Source organism: Physcomitrium patens, chromosome 3 (assembly GCF_059467195.1).
Source record: "Physcomitrium patens ecotype Gransden chromosome 3, ASM5946719v1, whole genome shotgun sequence".
In the NCBI taxonomy this organism is placed as follows: domain Eukaryota; kingdom Viridiplantae; phylum Streptophyta; class Bryopsida; order Funariales; family Funariaceae; genus Physcomitrium; species Physcomitrium patens.
Window position 1 is genome coordinate 8,273,612 of NC_143412.1, and position 19,867 is coordinate 8,293,478.

Genomic DNA, 19,867 nt, shown 5'->3' on the forward strand with positions numbered 1-19,867 from the left:
TAAGGCTGCACATGCTTTCTACCTCTCATGTCTGCTCTCTGTCGAGCAATTTACACTAAAAATATCTAAAGACCTGATCAGCAGACGGAACCAATTACCTCGGAGAAATTAAATAAACTCGATCAAACCATCAAATTAAATGATTGTGTTCAGCGAGATATATTCTGCTCATTTACTTATTTATTTATTTCTTCATTTATTTGTTTAGTTTTCCCTCTAAGTGTATTCGACTTTCCCTTCTTATCGAAACAAAAACTGAAGGAAAAAAAGAAGGAAAAGTTGCAAACATGCACTATCAAAAAACCGCACCTGTGAAAAAAATCTAGGTCCAGCGGACGTCCCGAGTAGGACACTTATCCATTAAGGAGGCTTCTTTCAATTTCGAGGTAAGTTTCCGATTATACACCACCTCCTGATCTAATAAAAACTTCTAAAAGAATTGTAGGTACTACGTTCAAACCTCAGACCTAAATTTTCGGTGTGCGCAGTTTTTGAGCTTGGAAGATGATGAATGAGACAAGTCGGACGAAGAGCACGTTCAAGAAAGAGGAGAAGCAAATAACTCCAACTGCTACCAATGTAACATCGCTGCAGCTAACAGTACAAACATTTAAAAGCTCAAACATCACATCTAGACAGCTTTCGAATCGGTGGACAAAAAGTTTAGGGCATCCATACAATTTTAATAGTGCTGGTAATCACACGATTACAACAGCATCTATCATTGAACTGCACGCCGATTAGGAAGCCAGAGAATCAAGAACTCTTCAGGAAGCATCGACCCCATCACTATATCAATCCTCTCCCGTCTCAAATTCTAGTTGAATAAGCATTTTAAGCTTGTACAATTGGAGGAAATTTCATCACCATTAATGCTAAGTGTGATTGAAGATGATGTCAAGATGAACATTTTCAAATTTTCAAAATGAAATTACTGCAATCAAATAGTAGCAAGTACGTCGTTCACGTCGACTGCGTTACTAAATGCGAATTTAGAAAGCATTTTCTTCTGTGCAGAGCAGTATACGTCTTCAAATAAAAATCCGAAGCAGATAGTGAATAAAATTAAGAGTTTCAAGGATTTCCGTGCACGGCTTCCAATCGAGACACTGGTTGATAATTCTGCTTTTATAGGGGTAAGAGTGAAGAAAGGCCACGGAAAGATCTTCCGGAGGGTGAAGCAGCGGTGGGCAGGTGTGGGGACGACGATTGGGAGTTGAGCTTTTTCTGAGGGGCGCCATTTATTTCTCCTCGCATCAATATCCGGTACAACTGCCATTCTCTGTGTCGATGCCATGCGTAATGCTTTGACCTGGATCAGTCAACTTTCTAAAGAACTTGACAAATGTACAAACGTACGTAGCTTCGAGCAAAGTGCAAAACGTTATTGATCCGATAATTTAATCACTAAAGCTTGATAAGAAACATGTAGTTATACACAGACAGAACATGATCACGGAAAAAGAGGAGACGATGCGGTGGCTTGACCAAGAACTACAGTTGGTTGACTGAAGTCGCATTTTGCTCCAACTGTACGTGAGCAACGAACAATGGAGAATCTCACTCAACTTGCTGCTGCTTGCGTGATCCAAATAGCTGAAGAGTCACAGGCAGGTGTTTCTCTGGTGACGGAATTAACAAAATTCTCATGGAACATAACTACGCACATCATTGACATAGAGATAGCGTTGATAGACGGAAGTGCATGGAGACAAATCGAACCACCGAAGGGTGCGGTTTACACAGTTGTATCTACCAATAGCTCTTAAAATTTTACAATCAAGGATCTGAATTAGAACCTTGTGCAGATATTGACACCAGCAGTTTACATAACTAGGTTGATCTTGTCGGAGGTCTTCCTACTTGCCCGTCGATTGAGTCTCTACGTCTCTACCTGTCCATGCAGCACCTTATAGGTTTAATTTGTGCAGAATGGTTTCGCTGTTTGACTCACACCGGTAGTTTGTTCCAGCGGCCAAACTTTCTAGTGCCACCTCAGGTGGCGCAGCTGCAATGAAGTGCCTACTGCTCATTATGTATAACGCCTCCATTGTCATGCAAGATTTAAAGCAACTAAAGGTGTCTTCGATACCGACGGTACATGTTGAGTTCGAGAGTATCGATTATTTTCGGATGATTTGCATTTGGCTAGGCCAGGCAACAGTAATTAACGAGAAGAAATCTGCTTGCTATGCATTCGCCATCATTTAATCCCAGAACTCGCCCGCAACAACCACCTCTCTACAAAAAGTATCAACGCAACACGAATGTAAGACTTGTCGCCCAGGATAAGCGTTGGAACATAAAGAGGATTGCTGCTTTTTTGGCTTGAGGACCAGAAATAAGGTGGAGGAATTAGGATTAACCTGAGTCTACACTGCCTTCTTCGACTTCGCAACCACCGAAGCTTTTTCAGTCCGATTCTTTGCTGCATCCTTTGGCTCAACCTCGGCAGATTTCAGCATTTTGTGAATGAAGCCGTATCTTCCAATGACTTGATTATCGGCGAAGTTCACAGCGCGCTCCATTTGTGTCAAGCACCGATCAACAGTGTACTCGGGATTGATAGCTCCGCAGCAGAATTCACATCCGCAAAAATGTGTCACAAAAGGCCATCGATCATCTCCGTATTTGCCTGGCTGGTACTTCTCCATCATGTCCTCGAATTTCTCGGTCAAAACCTTCCAGTAACCCTGGAAATAGTAGGAGCTTTCAAGGAAAACTTTGGACCCCCATCGCTCCCTGTCTGTGACCATGAGATAGACCAACCCAGATTGGTCATCCGCCTCACTATCGCCTCTGTCGGGAAGTGCCTTCGTCAGAAACTTGCCAGCTCCATCCCTAATCTTGCCTCTCGGGCTCATCGGTGCCCAAGCATGAAGCATGTCCATCGACCATTGACAATTCCGTAATAAGAATACACCAGCATTGAGGCCTAGCCAGCTCCTCTTCTCGTACACAACTTCATCCCAGCCATGCATCACCATGTTGTATTTTTCATACTTGTGCAACGGGAGCTGAAAGGACATATCAGTGAAGATTGCATCACTGTCCATCCACCAGAACCAATCGATTTCGGGGTGTTCCTTCATAAGCATATGCGTCAGAAACGTCTTCACCCACCATGAAGTCATATCTTCGTCAATATGGTCCATGTTGTAGTAGATTTCAATACCGTGTATGCGGCAATAGTCCATCTTGTTCTTGATGGACTTCAGCAGCATCTGGTCGCCTTGCTTGTTCTCGCACTTCCTTGGGTGCGAGCTCGTGATAAGCATGATACGCGGTTTAGGGTTCACTCCGCTTGATGAGTTTGTGCTCCTCCGTATTGCCTCTTTGCGAGTTTCATCCCAACCAACAACTGGAGGACCGAACTTCGTAAATGGCTTGTTCGCACTCAAAAATTCCTGCAATCCCTTGTCAATCGATGCAAGATGCTCACGTAGCTCTTCAGAAGTCATTCTCTGAGGGCCATATACGGGTCTTGGACTACCAATAGTGAGCGTGCTTAGATCCAACGTGGATAAGCTCAAGAGAACTATGCCGAATGTGCAGACCACCGCAATCAAGCACATCGCACGCACCACACGGCTTTGAAAGCTCCGGCCTCGAAATAGCAACCATGCATCGTCACCCATTGAAGACAATCCTTTCTTGTTATCTTCCTTCATTTTGCTACGTAGAATGCTCTTTCCCCTCCTGCCGTTTCACTCTCTTGCGTTAGCACTTGCTCTCACGACACTTCACTATTATGCAAATTTCTGCATGAATTTTTACCCAAGGAATCTGTTTTCATGCTGATCTCATGATTCTGTCGTAATCCTGGTCGTTTATCCGCATTCCAAAATAATCTCCTGAACAACCTTGTGCCAATAACCTCACCGTAGCCTAATCGGTGCCATCTAGATTGGCTGCTGCAGGTTTTCGTTCATTAAACAACCACACCTCCTAAACGAATTTCAATGGGCACAAATAAAGAAGCTGTAAATTGGAGAGAGCGAAAATTCTGTCTCACCTCTGCTCTTGCAATTGCACCCGCAATCGCATCCCCGTAAACCACAGTGGAAAAAACCACAGCTCTTCCTCAGAGCTGTGACCCACCAGACAGGTTCAAAGTGCGCTGTGCAAATACTTTTCTTCAACTCTTGCAGCGCTTCTTTGACTCAATTCTACCACCCTGTACTCCAATTTAGTAGATTGATACAAAATCCTGCAAGAAAAATAAATAAAAAAATATATAACTTTTAAAAGAAGAGACAACGGTACCATTGTCAGGTAGAGCCAAACAACAAGGTCATGTGCATCGCAATGCACATTTTCCGTCCATCTCGAAATGCATGTCATCAAGGGAACAAGCTGAATTTTCGCAAATTTAACACAACGATAATGCTCAAGTTTCGAACCAACTACTTGTGCAATTTTATAGACATGAACTCGTTGTAACTAGCCATAGCAAGGATGCGATGTCGGTGATAGTCTTAGTTAATCCAGCAAAAACCACAATGAACATAGGATTCATCACTTGGCTGTACATTATTTAACTTAGATTCTAAAAGTAACACTATCGTCAGAGATGGTATTTCATGTGTGGACCCTTCTCAAAGAAATTTCTTGAGCAAAGCGATTCATCAACTTCGAAAACCCCTAATAAATCTGATTTCAGTTTGATTCTCAAGGTCGAGAGACATTTCATGTCGAGGCCAATGCGTGAAGGTCGAAGGCAGAATCTGACAGTCTTGTCAAATCTGGACACATCGAACTCGAAATCAAGGCCTCAACTGCCATTCAACAGGTGGTTGAGGAGGAGCATCTTCAAAATTGAACTTTAGCCAAATCCAAAAGTTATTTGAAACCGATTCAGGTCGGAAGAACTCAGATTTTCCTTTGACGCTGTCGTCAACACAACGTCTAGGGCTAAGCTTTCTTTCCTGAATGCCTCTCAGACGAAGAGAAAACATAAACTTCTACATTCAAGTTTGGAAAGAGGAAAACACAGAGACCTGTTATACTAGACTTGATAATATGGATGGTGCATGTTTAGTTGTCAATTTGTTGCACTCACTAGTGATGCTCTCACAGCCAACAGTTCCTAAGGAAGATGAGAATTTTCTGATTCGAAGAGACGTCGAAGCAGAGCCTGAAAGATAGCTAACTCGTCTATGACATTGTCAATGTTACAATGTCGCAAAAATGCGCTAGAAACTGAATTCTTCTTTAGGAGCTTGGGAGGATTTACATGTGAACTCTTGAATTCGAGTTTTGAGTCGTCCAACACTAACTTGTTGACCAGCTGCGGTGAAATAGACCTGTGTTCTACTCTTCATGCGCACAGATCCGAAGAAAGACTGAAACTCCGGCAGCGTGACAAACCTTCCTTCGAGGCGGCCTCCACAGGCCGAGCTACCTACAGATCCTTCTGCTGACTGTTGATTTAATGTAAAACTCTTGTCTGGAAGGTACGATTAAAGGAATCTAGGTCCCAATTGTTGAAGACTGTTCGAAAGAGTCAGCTAGATTCTTCCACTCAATCGATCATACACGCATCAAAAGAGCACTCAGGGAATCCCGCATCTAAGAAGACGACAAGAAGAAACATGCGATAATGCTTCAAACATTCTCCTCAGCGCATAAAATGACTCCTACCTCCAATTACACACTCAGCTAAACACAGACGAGGTGTGAAGACTTCCACAGTTCGGCTTGGGTAAGCGCGCCCAATCCGACACAACGACACACCCAATGTAATCAAACACTAAACTTTCACGGAAGACTCCAGAACATGCAAACACATGTTGAAGTCATCGTGCATTCCTGACCAACGAACTACTGCAAAACTCCAGCAAGGATGTCAGAGGGTCATCATTTTAGAGGTAGGAACACTTGAGCACAAGGAATTCTCAGACAACTTGCGTTGCTTACAAACCCACCAAGCAAACATTTGGTACAATACCGACACCCGCTTAAGATAGTGAACTGTGATCTCGAACTCCACGGCAGGCAATTGAAGAAGCATAACCTCTCCGCCCCCATCCCCAAATCCCCTCTCCCACACGAGCAGACCAAAACGTCGGAACAATACAAAGCGAACTTCGTGCAACCGGACACTTGCCAGACGAACACTGACAGACCAAGACAGAAGTAACCAACCTGGTTACAAATGCTCTACTGAAGAATCCTGTCAGCATTGATGATCGACAGCACCACATGATGAGAGAGTAAGGACACAGGATTCAATTGTCACGAACAGGGCTTTGTCTCGCTCGCCTCCGAGAACGAAAAGAGTGTTTGGACCATATACACGACTCAAGAACAATGATCGACGAAGACACTCAATGGCCTGCCCATCAAAAGAGAAAGCTTCCAATTGATTGAGACCGGGGCTGGAAATCGTAGCAATATCGATCCATGGTAGCATGCCTCGAATTACGCGCCCGGCGTTTGAGGCTATTTCACTTATCCAACCAGTTTCGCTGACCTCTTTTATTTAACAACACGGGATCGACAGCTTTAATTCCTTCGTGTTACTGCCTATTCAGGACTCAGAATACGAGTCCAAACGCCTTTTCAACTACTTACCCAACATTGTAATCACGCAAGCTCTGAATCTGAAGCTTTGAGTAGACTCAGCTGCATAATCCGAAGCTGAACAGTACCCGACAAGGCAATAATTATCATCAGCAGCAGCACAAGCCGTGGACCGGCGCGGGAGCAGGACTTCTCAAGGTAAGAGGTGTAAAACAATCGACAAAGTGGTACGAAAGACAAAGCGATTCTTCCGTCGCAGTTGGATTCACATCTCCGTCTGATCACAGCACTAAAGAATATGCTCCCCGATCGCCGGACACCGATACGATGCATCGACTGACCCCGTTCAACCAACTGATCCTAAATCGACGTCGAGAAGTTTTTCTCATCGCCGTTGCAGTGATCGACGCTCTATGAATGATCAGACAGCTGCAATAATTCACACGGCATGGCATCGCCATAATGTTTTTCCGGTTACCGCTTCAATTGCGTCGAAATTTTCTGAATCTTCGTCAACGCCTCCTGACTTTCGGTATTGAGCATTCCGTGGCGAAGAAACCCTAATTTTGGGTGGTGGTTACCAGTAGGAGGCGGAACTGGGAGTTGTGAGGCCAAGCTACTGTAAATTCTCGTTCTCCACTTATTGTCAGGAATAAGAGGCTCGGTCCCAAGACATTTGAACTAGAAAAAGTACTAATTGCAACCCTTTCGATTGCTTAATCAATACATATAACACAATCATTGATTTTTATGTGATATAATTAGGGGAATGTTAAATAGACCCAAGTTTCTATAAAAGCAACCCACATGGAAAATTACCTCTAGATTAATTTCTCCACTATTGGATTTGCAATCAATACCTTAGTACAGGTTAGTTTTCCCTTGCATTGCCTTGTGTTGGTTTTGATTCTAGAGCATTCTTTAGTTCCCAATTCTAGTGCACACACATTGTGGGGGCACATCCTTACTAGATGCCATCTACCTGCTCCTTCTCTTCCTTGTACTATAAAATATGATCACTACACATTCATAAGTTGCCAAGAGATCAAGGTAGAATCACATAAATAAGTTCACAAGTTCAACTTCCAATTTAAAGGTTTTTTTAATTTATATGTATATATATATATATATATATATACATTTAACCTGATTTTTATTAACTACATATTGATTCATTATGAAATACTGGTGTAAACTAGCCCTCAAGGTAATTGATAAATTTCAATAGATCTAAGATTAGATCTTTTTTTTAAAACAAATTTACAGAGAAAATCAAGTATTTGATATGATTTGCAAGTTTTTTTAAGCTCTTTTTTATTTGTCAAAGTGTATTAAAGTATAAAAAATACACAAGTTTTAAACCATACGTGATATAACATAATAATAATAATATGTATGCATGTATGTATGTACTCATGAACTTATATATAAATATATACATACATGTATATATAATTATATAAAGTATGATTTTTATTTTTTGTAGGATTTTACATAATATAATATAATGTAAATTTTATTCTTAAGATTTTTTTATAAAATCCAAATGTTTTATAAAGCTACTTATTTCTTTTATTACTGCACTGTTAAGATTGATTCTATGTTTGTAAACATAATTAAATGTTGATGAAAAAATCATATAAAGTAAATAAAGTAAATAAATATATATATATAGGTTTTTAATTCAATGAATGATTATATATTTTTATTTTGGAAAAAGAAACTTCATGTTCACTTGAAAAAAATATTAACTTCAATTTTATGCACAATATTGATTTCAGGAAAATTATCTTTTATGTTTTGTTCAATTTCATGATGTATACTCATTCATTAAGAAAATATTACTCTTTCATGTGTGTGTGTAAATATATATAAATAAATACATATATATATATATATATATATATATATATATGTATGTATGTATAACATGTTTCTAATATAAAATTTTAAAATCACATAAAATTACCAAACACCTAAAAATTGCAATTCATTTTGGTTTATTTTTATTTTTATTCTTTTACCACTGTTGCTTTTATATATATATATATATATATATATATATATGTGTGTGTGTGTGTGTGTTGTAGTATGAAATATAATTCTTGTTTATTTAGTTGTTTAAATATATATATATATATATATATATATATTTATTTATTTATTTATTTTAATATTTTACATAATCAATGATTGTACTGAAAGAATGAAAAATCAACAAAAAACTTGTGTGATATTATTTATTTTTTTACAATACATACATACATACATACATACATGAGTGTGTAATCTATTATTAGTAAAACATTATAATTTTGCAATAGTATCAAACTACAGGATAAAAACGCTAATATGGTTTACTTTGAACATATTGATGGAAACCTGATAATATTCTAAATATTCCCATGTTTAAGTAGAACCTGTTTATTTTACATGTATCAAATGGTTATTATAATGTATACGTACTAGAATTTAGATTATTATTCAGACTTCTTTTCACCAGAAATCACATTAAAAATAAATAAATAACATTTTCATTAAGCTTCATGCTATCTTAAATAAAATTATTATTACTATTATTATTATACATACTTGCATCCTTCAACGAATATATTAATAGCGTTGGAATTCAGTATGATTAGAGTAGTTCACATTAATTCTCTTAATTAATGAATTAATTAATTCATTCATTAATTTTGTGTTCTCCACCCATCCCTCCCCCCCCCCCCCATTGTGTAGCCCCATAATGAAACTACCAACTGCACAAAGGATAAACAAAAATGGGCAGCAGGGGCCACCAATAATTGAAGATGGAGTGTCGAAGTCACTGATTTATTTTTATTTTTCCCCCTTTCCAAAGCGGCTGACCTGCCCACGGGCAGCCACAGTAACTCAGATCTAAAACCGCGAGTCAGACCACATGCAATTATGCAATGTGGGATGAATGTAGGATGAATACGTGTGCTTGGGAAAAGGACGAATGGATATCATCCCCCTCTATGACACTCGAGCTTGAGAGGTCTAATGCCAAATAAATTTATTTTTAATTACGTTTTGTTGGTTTGATTATGTTACTGCTTCGCCATGGACATTGTGATTATTACGAATAATAGTGCATTTTATTATTCTAATTATCATCATTATTTACTACCTGTATTCATTTATTTCATTTTATTTTTAAAAAGAATAAACTGAAAAGATATTTTACTTGCACATAAATTTTGGGCTTCTTGCTTTTACTTAAAAACCTTATATATAGTGAAGATTGTACACTTTCAAGGTAAAAATTTGCTACACTGTTTCTATTAAATGGATTTTTATAAATAGCACAGCAAATTCAAACATGTGTTACAAACATAGAATCAACTATATATATATATATATATATATATATATATATAATTTAATTATATGTGTACACTTATATATTGTTGTAATTCTCTAAATTGATCTCCCATAACTTGATATCCACTTCTTAACATATTTGTTAGCTAATAATTATATCAAGTTTAAAAAAGAACTCCAAAATTTCATAACTTCCACTTAATAAAAAAAAATTGGCTGCAAGTTGTATCTATTTAGCGAGGTACAACTATATGTCTGTGTATATATATCTATTATATAAAACAACTTAGATATAAAATGAAGACATAAAAAAGTCTTCTCAATGGCCAAACATGGGAATAGATGGATTGCACTAATATTGATAGCAATTGGGTTCCCATTCTCATATATATATATATATATATATTGAAATATTATGCTTATTGAATCATATATATATATATATATATATATATAATAAAGTATTATACTTATTGAATCAAGTGGCTCTATTTGGGAAAGTACAACTCTAGCTTCCCTAGATTTCAGATTGTGACTTCCCTCGATCAGGATTTTTAACACAGAAAACATACACAACATGAATGATATTTTGAATGATGAAGTGGGTGATTATGTACATTATAACAATTTACATTCATGTACGTGTTGGAGGAATATGTCAATCAATTTTGAAGGATGTTTATTATATTTTGGATTTCGAAATAACTTATTTTCAGAGACACAACTTCACATTATTCTCTCATCATTGCATTTGTAGTAATTACATAACACTTCAAATTTTCAGCTTAAAATGTCATCTAATTAAAAATTAAGAATTCAGTTTAAAAAAATTATAAAATTTGATTGGTTTCTTTCACAAAGTTGTTGCAAAGAGTGTTACAGTAATTTAATTTTATACATGATGCAACTTTAAATTAAGAAGAACTTTAGAAAAGCAAAGAAATCTTGTACACATGCCAATCATTATCAATAGTGAAATGGGTAATGTGTAATGATAGTGTAAGATGTTTAGAATTATTTTGTCCATTCATAGCATGAAACACACATGCATTTGAGAATTGAATTTTTAATAATAGTAACAGTCAATTTATAAATCCTACTAAATTGAAACAGTAAACAGTAATTCACTCATTTTCACACATAGAAAGAGTTTTTAAATTGAATTTTGAAATAATATTAAAAATTCACATGCAGTGTTATTTTCTTCTACAAATTGTTTAAGAATTAATACATATATAAGTGTATGTTTGTGTAATTATTCTATAGAGTTCTATTAAACATTCTAGTAAGTATTCTTTGTAAAAATTAAAATCTAAACAAAGAAATATTGAGCAAACTTAAAGTATGCTATATTTAAGTCATTTTTTGTGTTATCATTGCTCATAACATTCAATTCTTGTAGAAACAACTGTCGATGATTACACACATTTGATTGTAAAATGGATATTTTAAAGATTAATTAATGATATTTTCACTATTTTTCATTATTTACATCAACAACGGATTAAATATCTGAGTTCCAAATGAAATTAAAATGAAAAAACAACAATGCAATTTCAAAGAGAATTAAAGTAAGAAAGATTAAATATTTTGTTAAAAGTTTCAGAGTGTTTATATTTTATATTTTATATTTTAACTGCATGCATGCATATAAATATATACATATATATATATATATATATATATACCACAGCATTATTCTAATTCAATTCAAAAATAAAACTTAGAAGTTAAGTATTCAGATAGAATTTTTATTGAATAATACATATATATATATATATATATATATATATTATTATTTTTTTTAGCCACAATCCTTTGTTTTCTGTAACTACACATGAACCACAAAAGAGTGGTGTTCACACCATAGTAATTGAATCATGCTACATCCAAAGGTGGATATACAAGTGGAACACTCTTTTTATTTTATTTAATTGTATTTATTTTAATGTACCAACACCCCTCCAGCTCACTGTGAAAACATGTGGAGCTCCTTTGTTTGTTTGAGTGAGTTGAGAAGCATCTCACCCACCTATTTCAAAAAAACAAAATACAATTGTGGCCTCATGGACTAGGGCAAGGGCAACTTTGATCCTTTGGCACCATCAAAGCCAATCCTTTTGATAAAAGAATTAGGGTTCCAATGATAAGGGCTTTTCTTTATTACAATGACATCAACCACCACGCGGCACCATCATGTTTCAAAAGCATTTCTACACAAATCAATCCAAGTTTTAAAAGTCCAATTCCTTGTGAATTAGGTATCATACATTGCCATATGTTGTGGTTACTTTTCAACAAACTTGTATTCTTTGTATTTTAAGTATTTGTAAACAAAGGAAAAGTTAGAAAAACAGAAGCGGAGTAAAGCATCTAGAGAATAGGTTCTGTTGTATATGTGTATATATATATATATATATATAGATAGATATATGACTTTATGACTTTATATTATCATTATTGTTCTTTTGAGCATGTATGTATATGTATGCATATATATATATATATATAATTTGCACCTTGGAATGTTGGTGTATTCTGTAATTGTTTTCATGACGGTAATAATGTGAGAATCAAAGCATTTATGTTGTTATATTTTATATATTTTTGTTGTTGTTGTTGTTAGGTCTTAATATGGTGGGAATGCAAGTAGCTCGTGTCAATCTGCCAGTATCATACATGTGTGCCAACCATATGATTTGAAGGTGGGAATGAACAATGGAGCAGGCTCTTGTTTCATTATTTCAGTGTAAAGCAATGTGCTGAGGGAATATGACAACAATGACAATGTTATCATTTGAACCCACAAGTTGGACCCACTATAATTCCCATTCTACATTGTATATTGTAGTTTGTGTTTTAAAACAAGGAGAAAAATCATTGCCACCATCAGTTTGGGTTTGTTTCCAATCCATCAAGTTATATACTTACGTAATTATATTCAGAATTTTTGAACTATTTGGTGAGGTTGATGTTGTATGCGGTGCATTTTTCTTAGTGAAAATAATACACCTTTTCACTGTCCTGGATTGTCAATTGTAATGTCAATAAATTGTAACTTTATGTTTTGATTTTGTATTTGATTTAATTCTAACAAAATTTCATGTCAATGAAAATGAGAATAGCCTAAAGAACCAGTTTCTTTTTTCAAGTTAGATTTAATAAAAATTTGAAAATTTATATTGTATGTATGTATGTATGTATGTGTATAGATAGATAGATACATATATATATATATATAGTCTTGTGTTAACTGTGATCTCTTCCTACAGATATAAATATAAATGAAATATTATTGGAAGCCACAGTGTTTAACAACAAATAAGTTTTATCTACTAAGTAAAAAATTTAGATTGATTAATAACAAAAATTTATTTTTTTAGTTAATATAATTGAATATGAATAATTAATCAGTATATTAGAAAATATAAAGATATCAAATATGATTAAATGTTTTACTAGAATACATTTTGTGTAAATACATATGAACAATTGTTAAAAGTAAAATATTATAATTTTTTAATAATATTATTTTAATTCATCAAAATTTAAATTATTATTATTATTTTAATTGAGATTTATAAATAAATACACCTATATATATATATATATATATATATATAGAATTGCTAATGCCACCACAATTTTTGCTATTACCACTACATCCACCACATGCTACCTTTGTTCAATACCATTCTAACTAATTAAATTTTCTTTATTTGATACTTTTGAAACCATTTGTTTAAATAATTTTTTTGATAGGAATAAAATAAAAATAAAAATAAAAAACTAAAGAAATATATAAAATGGGTGATAGGTTGTGGTGGCAATAGCAATATTATATATATTTAAAACTCTAAATACAATAAAATAATATTTTTTTGAAGTAATTCTTATAATTTTAGAAATTTCATTAAGTTTTAAGTTTTGATAATGCTACACTTTATAATAATACTTATATTGCAATTATTTTAAAATATATTCTTTTAATCTAGATTGTAACACTTTTCAAATTTGGTTGTAATTCTTCAATATCAACATGTATTTAAATGTAAAACATCTTTGTTAAAAGAATCTAAATGCCTAAAATTCTACATTAAAATTGAAATTAAACTTACATTTTCTTTATGAAAAGTTTAAAAAATTAAATCTAAAATTCAAATTTTAAAGCATAAACTCAAGGCTATATTTTTATTTATACACCTTGTTGTTATTTAAGTTTTTATTTCAAATACTAATATTCTAGCAACGAAATATTATTAAAAAAACCTAGTTACTTTTAAATTAAATTAGTTGTAAAGTAAAATTTCTTAGTACATAATTAGACACAATGTATTAAGATGAAATCATTTACACAAAAAATAACCTATGATAAATATGATAAATATTTCAAAATGTTGTTCAAATTTTTTAGGTTTTGTAAATCAAATCCCAAACCAAGTCCTACAAGTGAATTCTGTTGTATTGATAATCTTCCATAGTTCTTAAGTTTACGCAATTCTAGGTCAAAAAGGCAGAGGAACATGGTAGGACTAATTAGCACATGATTTGAGCTATCCCCAAATATGATGTCAAAATCCAATACATGTAGCATCCACAAACCACATCTACTCTAATTTCAAACCTCTTTACTTTTGGTACTCTACCTTACCTTGGACTCTTCCACCCTCCCATGAGTTGCACCCATCAATATATATATATATATATATATATATATCTATATATACATATATATTTAAGGATGCTTGAAATCTTTGGATTTACACCAACTTCTAATTCCCATTTCTCTAAATGCCCCAATTTGAAAACTAACAATCAAGGACCGATGCTTTTAGTGGCCAATGTGTTTGGAGCAAGAATATGTAATTCTCCGGATACTTCATTGATCTGCAATCGCTAACCCTAACCCTAGCCCTAATCTCTTGTGGCCGGGTGTCCCCGAGACTCGTTGGGTTTCCAGCTATGGAGTTTGCTCGAGGGATGGAGAGATGGAAGCAGTCCACGAGCAGGATGCGTGTTGGCCGCGACGACCTGGCTACTACTCATTCCCACAGTGGACCCTCGCTCATCGTACCACTCGTAATCAGTGACAGGGATCGCCAGGTATGCGGATCGCTCAGAAGCAACCCTGATCTGAACGCTGCACCAGTTTGCGTTTCTACCACAATTGACGGCTCCAGCGATCGACTCCACACAGGCAAGGGTGTTTCAAGATAGGACCGTTCAACCTCTTGAAGTGAAATTCGAAAACATTGTCAGCGGAGCCACAGTAGGCCGCTGCAAATCATTGTGCATGGCCCTTGTAAATTGTTTCTGTGCTCAGCACTTTTACTTTGGGCACTTTGGTGGTACTGAGAAAAGAAGGTGAAAGACCTTGCGAATTATGAGCACTCGGAGAACAAGCACCTCCAAAGCTATACCTGATTGTTGAGCAGGATGGAGCCCTGATTGTTGATGTCCAAGCTTTGACTTCGAGCGGTCACGCAGGGCTGATCATAAAGCACGCCAACTCTCGTTGTTTTATGATTGGCAGCTCTTGCGAACAAAACAAACCTCAGATCAAATGGAGGATCTGAGATTTGATGCATTCCGGAAAAAGAGAAGCAGCGGGCGACGAGAGCCGACGTGCAGCTCGAGGACGGAAACGATGAGACACTCTCACTTGAGTGCTTCATTCCTGAGATGTCATTGATCCTCTGCAGTGGTCACGAGAGTGGACTTGCTGGTCTATGATTGTATCCAAATGTTGATGGTACACATAAGAAGCCCCCTCCGAGTAGCTTCATCTGGCTGTGTGAAATTATTCCACGCAGTAATGCACGAGCTCAAAGATGCATGTAAAGTTGCAAAATTGTAAAATCGACATCAGTTCCTTCATCTCCTTCACAAGTAAGCTTTCCCCACCCGATTACTTATTAAAGCAGAGAGGGTACCATCTGATTGTGTGATGACTCTGTTCAGAGCAGAGCGGACAGCCTTTGAGTAGATCGGTGTGGATGCATGGCAGCGAGGGTACTCAAAAGAACACCTTCTACATCGTGCAACACCACGGTTCTTAGCCCACGGCCACTTGCCTTGGACAACAAAGCCTTGTCCAGGATTGACACTGACTGGCTGCCAAAATAGAAGAAATTAATTCTAAAACTTGTACTACTAATTGAATTGAGGAAGCAATGCAGCCATTCTCATAGCAAGCGATGCAAATGCTCCCATTCGTGCAGGCACGCAGGAACTTACAGAGCGATCATTGGAGAGACGACAATCTGCGAGGCTCCGAGCAACTTCAAACACCGTCTGAGACCTACTCAATGATCCCGGGCACGATTATCTGACCCCTTCGTGGCTTCCAGCCTACCACAAGCTTCGATACGAATGTTGTGCAAGCCCAAGTATAAAGCTGGCATCATGAATGAGAACTTCATTGTCTGTATTTGCATGTATCGCGAAACGGCACCAGATCCAGGATTTTCACCATAAATGCTCATCGCAAAATACTGACCCAAAACAGCACGAATTTGGAGGCATGTTGTGCAGCGAGAAACATTAAAATGTGTCTTTTCGTTTTTTTAGGCCTTTGTTTGAAACATTAAAGATGTGCCTTTCGGCTGATTAGTGTAAAATAGGTGCAGGTTTCGCCTTCGTTAAAGGTGTTACTGGATATGTATTTCTGAATTGTGCATCCCTGAGGCTGGGGATACAGTTTCAATCTATGGAAGCACTTACATCCAAAATTTCTATTTGATTTGATTTTTTTTAATTCAATTTTAATTCAATTCTTTTACAGATTGTTGATAGATTTTTAAAGTGAATTGTTTCTTTTCTACAAGTAAATAAATGTTTGATGTTTTTTATTGTATGTAAATTAAAGGCTCGTTTAATAAGTTACAACTCAAACCCATTTCTTGTAAATTGAAGAAGATACCTCATTGGATTAGATTGTTTTAGGCAATATCAAGACAACTTTTTGTGGTCTTAGATATTATCAATAGGTATAATTATGTAAAACATGTAAAATGAGTGATTAAGTTTTTTTTCCATATGCAAAACTTAGATTAAAACCATTTTGATCAAACTTTCTATTGTGATTTTTAATCCTTAGTTATTAGTTTTTAAAACAAGTATTAGTAGTAGTTTTATAAATATTGCATTCAATATTTAAAGTCAACTATTTAACATAATTGTTTAAAAAAAAGCTTCATATACATTGACAAGTATATTTGTAATAGTGTTTTCAAGTCACAAATAATTGCTAATAAGTTTCATTTTACATAGATGTAACTATTAATGGTAGTGTAATTTCTTTTACAATTAATAATTTAGTTTGTAAAGTGTTTTTATTTTTATTTTTTTCATATGTATGAAGATACATAAGTATTACAAAATATTATTAAATATTGTTATATTCTTTATTATTTACTTAGACTTAAAATTAGACCTAAAATTTTATTAAATAATTTGAAAACATAATTTTTTAAAATAATACATATTACAAATACTTTTGAAAAGGATTTTTTAATAAAATTTTCAGGTACAAAATGTTTCTTTATTTTTTTAATACTTACAAATATAAAACATTTAACACTAAGTTTTTAATTTATTTTGATTTATTTTCAAGTAGAGAATTTTAGTTAGGATCAAGAAATCTAAATTGATTTTTTAAAATGTTTTCAAATAATTCTAAATACATTCTTAAATTCATATCTAAAGAAATTACCAAATTTTAATTCCTATAAAATATTTGAAGAAACTTAAAATATTATTAAAATTTTAATAATAGTTTGACAATTGATTTTATTCTATTTACTTATTTTCTAGAATAATAATGTATAACTTCAATAGTGGTTTTACATTCTTATATTTATAGTAAGTCACATTGTATTTAGATAAAATTACTATTTATATTATTATGGATTCTTGATAAGTAAAAAAATTAATTATTTTACTATTCAATATATAAAATATCTATACATTATATCTCAATTTTTATTATGTATTATTTTATTTTATTTAAATTTTATAAATTTTATAAAATAAAATAATACATGACATAATTTATAAAGCTTAAGAAAAAATAGTTAGATAATAAAATATTAGCATTTGATATAAAATTTATCTAATTATATATTTTCGTATTCTTTAAATATTTTATTTTATTTGTTAAAAATACATTACTACTTATTATTTAATTTACAGAGTCAAATTATATTAAATTTAAATTGTTAGTAAGTAATGTGTTATTTTGAATATCTTGCCAATGTCAAGTGTTATTTCTTAAATCTTTATTAATAACAATACAACATTATATTGTTTTAATATAGATAAATTAATTAATACTCTATAACTTTAGTAACCATTAAATTCACCAATATTCACTTTGTTCTTGATATGTTTTTTAAAAAATCTTAATTGTTTTTATTTTCATGATAACTTCTTGTATAAACGATAACTATTTTTTAGATTATTTATAGTCTTTTTTCTTTTAAAAGATTTTAAGCCATTAATATTTTATTCTACTTATATATTTAAGTTGAATATTCTATTTTCTAATCTATTTTTAATTACTTAAATTTAATTCAATAATATTAATTAGAATATCTAAATTTATTCTATATCTATTATAAAATTAATCATGCATTCATTATTCATTAAGATCTTTTATGTCTATATTTTCATGCATATTTTAAAAATATGAGTGTGTACTAAAAAATTCTAAATAAACTATAGACTTTATATAATCTAATCATTTGTGCTACATTTTTTTATTTTTTTATTACATCTTTAAAAAAATTAATAATATGCTTTTAATCTATTATTCTTTAATCTATTATTCTATTACTTATATCTATACAATTAATAACCTTTAATATAGTAACTTGCTCTTGATTTAATTTAATATATTAATATTTAATATAATTTGGACCAATTATAATCAAATATAGTAATAGATTTATAAGCAAGTCCTTTAGTAATCATAAAGTACTAACTATGTAGGTTTGATTTATTATATTATATTTCTTTTTCTTCTTATAATTATTGATAAATTATTAATATTGAAGAATAATTTTAAACTCTTTTGTTTTGTATTAAGATTTTATTTATCTATTATTTATTTGTGTTTTATTTTTTAATCTAAATAATAAAATACTATTAATTTATCTTTCTATTATTAAAACAAAGTACAAATTTGTTGCTACAACTACTAAAGAACAGTTTTGGTTACAACTATCACTTCTTAATTTTAGCTATCAATTGAATATGTATGGTACTTTGTATTTTAACAATAAATCTAATGTTTTTATATTACAAAATCCTAGATTTTATAATAAAATAATTTTTTTTAACTTAAAAATCCATATTAATTTTATTTTGTAGATAATAATATTTGTCTAGCATTTATATCTAATATCAAATGATGGCTAATGTAATGAAAAATATCTTGTCAATGATTGCATTATAGCTAATAATTTTAGCAATTATAAATTAATCTAATTTGAAACGCTAAGGCCAAGAAACAACCTCCACGATTGAGGAGGATTGTTGAAGGGCTTGAAATTTCAAATGTACAAATCTAAAAATATATAAATTAAGAAAAGTGCTAACCCTGCAAGGTGTTGATGGGAAATCCTCTTGTATTGAAGACATTGAGTTTAGATATTGAAAAGCCACAAGGATTCCTTTCAAAAATGCTTAACATGTTGCATACAAAAATCACAATCTTAGAGATATTAATAGAAGATACATGTGGATCGACAAAATTTCTTAACAAAAAAAAGTTTTAAAATGCAGTACACAGAGTAAAGAGAACATATGTTGACGCTAGGTACTTTTTTCTTCTTTTTTTTTTCTGTTCTTATTTATTTATTTTTTTTCCTTTTTTTTTTTTTGCGTGGGGGGAAGAGTGTTGAAGATCAGCAAGTACTTGCTTAGTTACAACCACATAGAAATTAAGCATAGTATGTTGCTAATAGTAAAAAAGCAGCAAAGAGTTAAAGTAAGT

The 19,867-nt window shown here is 33.2% G+C and overlaps 1 protein-coding gene and 1 long non-coding RNA gene across 7 annotated transcripts; both read right to left on the minus strand.

Annotated features, from left to right (window-relative positions):
• Positions 1-1,706: 1,706 nt before the first annotated feature.
• LOC112279441 (xyloglucan 6-xylosyltransferase 1) lies at positions 1,707-6,694 on the minus strand. Of its 6 annotated transcripts, none has more exons than XM_024513873.3 (4): positions 6,577-6,694; positions 4,016-4,210; positions 2,367-3,699; positions 1,707-2,241 (listed from the first exon to the last, which is right to left on the minus strand). In XM_024513873.3, exons 2-3 carry the CDS (start codon positions 4,045-4,047, stop codon positions 2,373-2,375), a joined length of 1,359 nt encoding a protein of 452 aa, XP_024369641.1. In that variant the 5' UTR covers positions 4,048-4,210; positions 6,577-6,694; the 3' UTR covers positions 1,707-2,241; positions 2,367-2,372. The 6 variants fall into 6 exon arrangements, with proteins under 6 accessions (XP_024369641.1, XP_024369636.1, XP_024369638.1 ...); XM_024513868.3 differs by lacking the exon at positions 6,577-6,694 and adding an exon at positions 6,148-6,446; XM_024513870.3 differs by lacking the exon at positions 6,577-6,694 and adding an exon at positions 5,928-6,117.
• Positions 6,695-15,076: 8,382 nt separating this feature from the next.
• Positions 15,077-16,199, minus strand: LOC149989493 (uncharacterized). The gene is made up of 2 exons (XR_016502055.1): positions 16,108-16,199; positions 15,077-15,901 (listed from the first exon to the last, which is right to left on the minus strand). It is a non-coding gene; the product is annotated as an uncharacterized LOC149989493 (long non-coding RNA).
• Between the last annotated feature and the right edge of the window lie 3,668 nt (positions 16,200-19,867).

What these genes read in the sequence shown, in the direction of transcription:
- LOC112279441 (XM_024513873.3), bottom strand. Translation starts at nt 4,047, where the DNA reads ATGCGATTGCGGGTGCAATTGCAAGAGCAGAG. An exon ending in GTGCAATTGCAAGAGCAGAG is followed by an intron (nt 3,700 to 4,015) that starts GTGAGACAGAAT and finishes GTGAAACGGCAG; the next exon opens with GAGGGGAAAGAGCATTCTAC.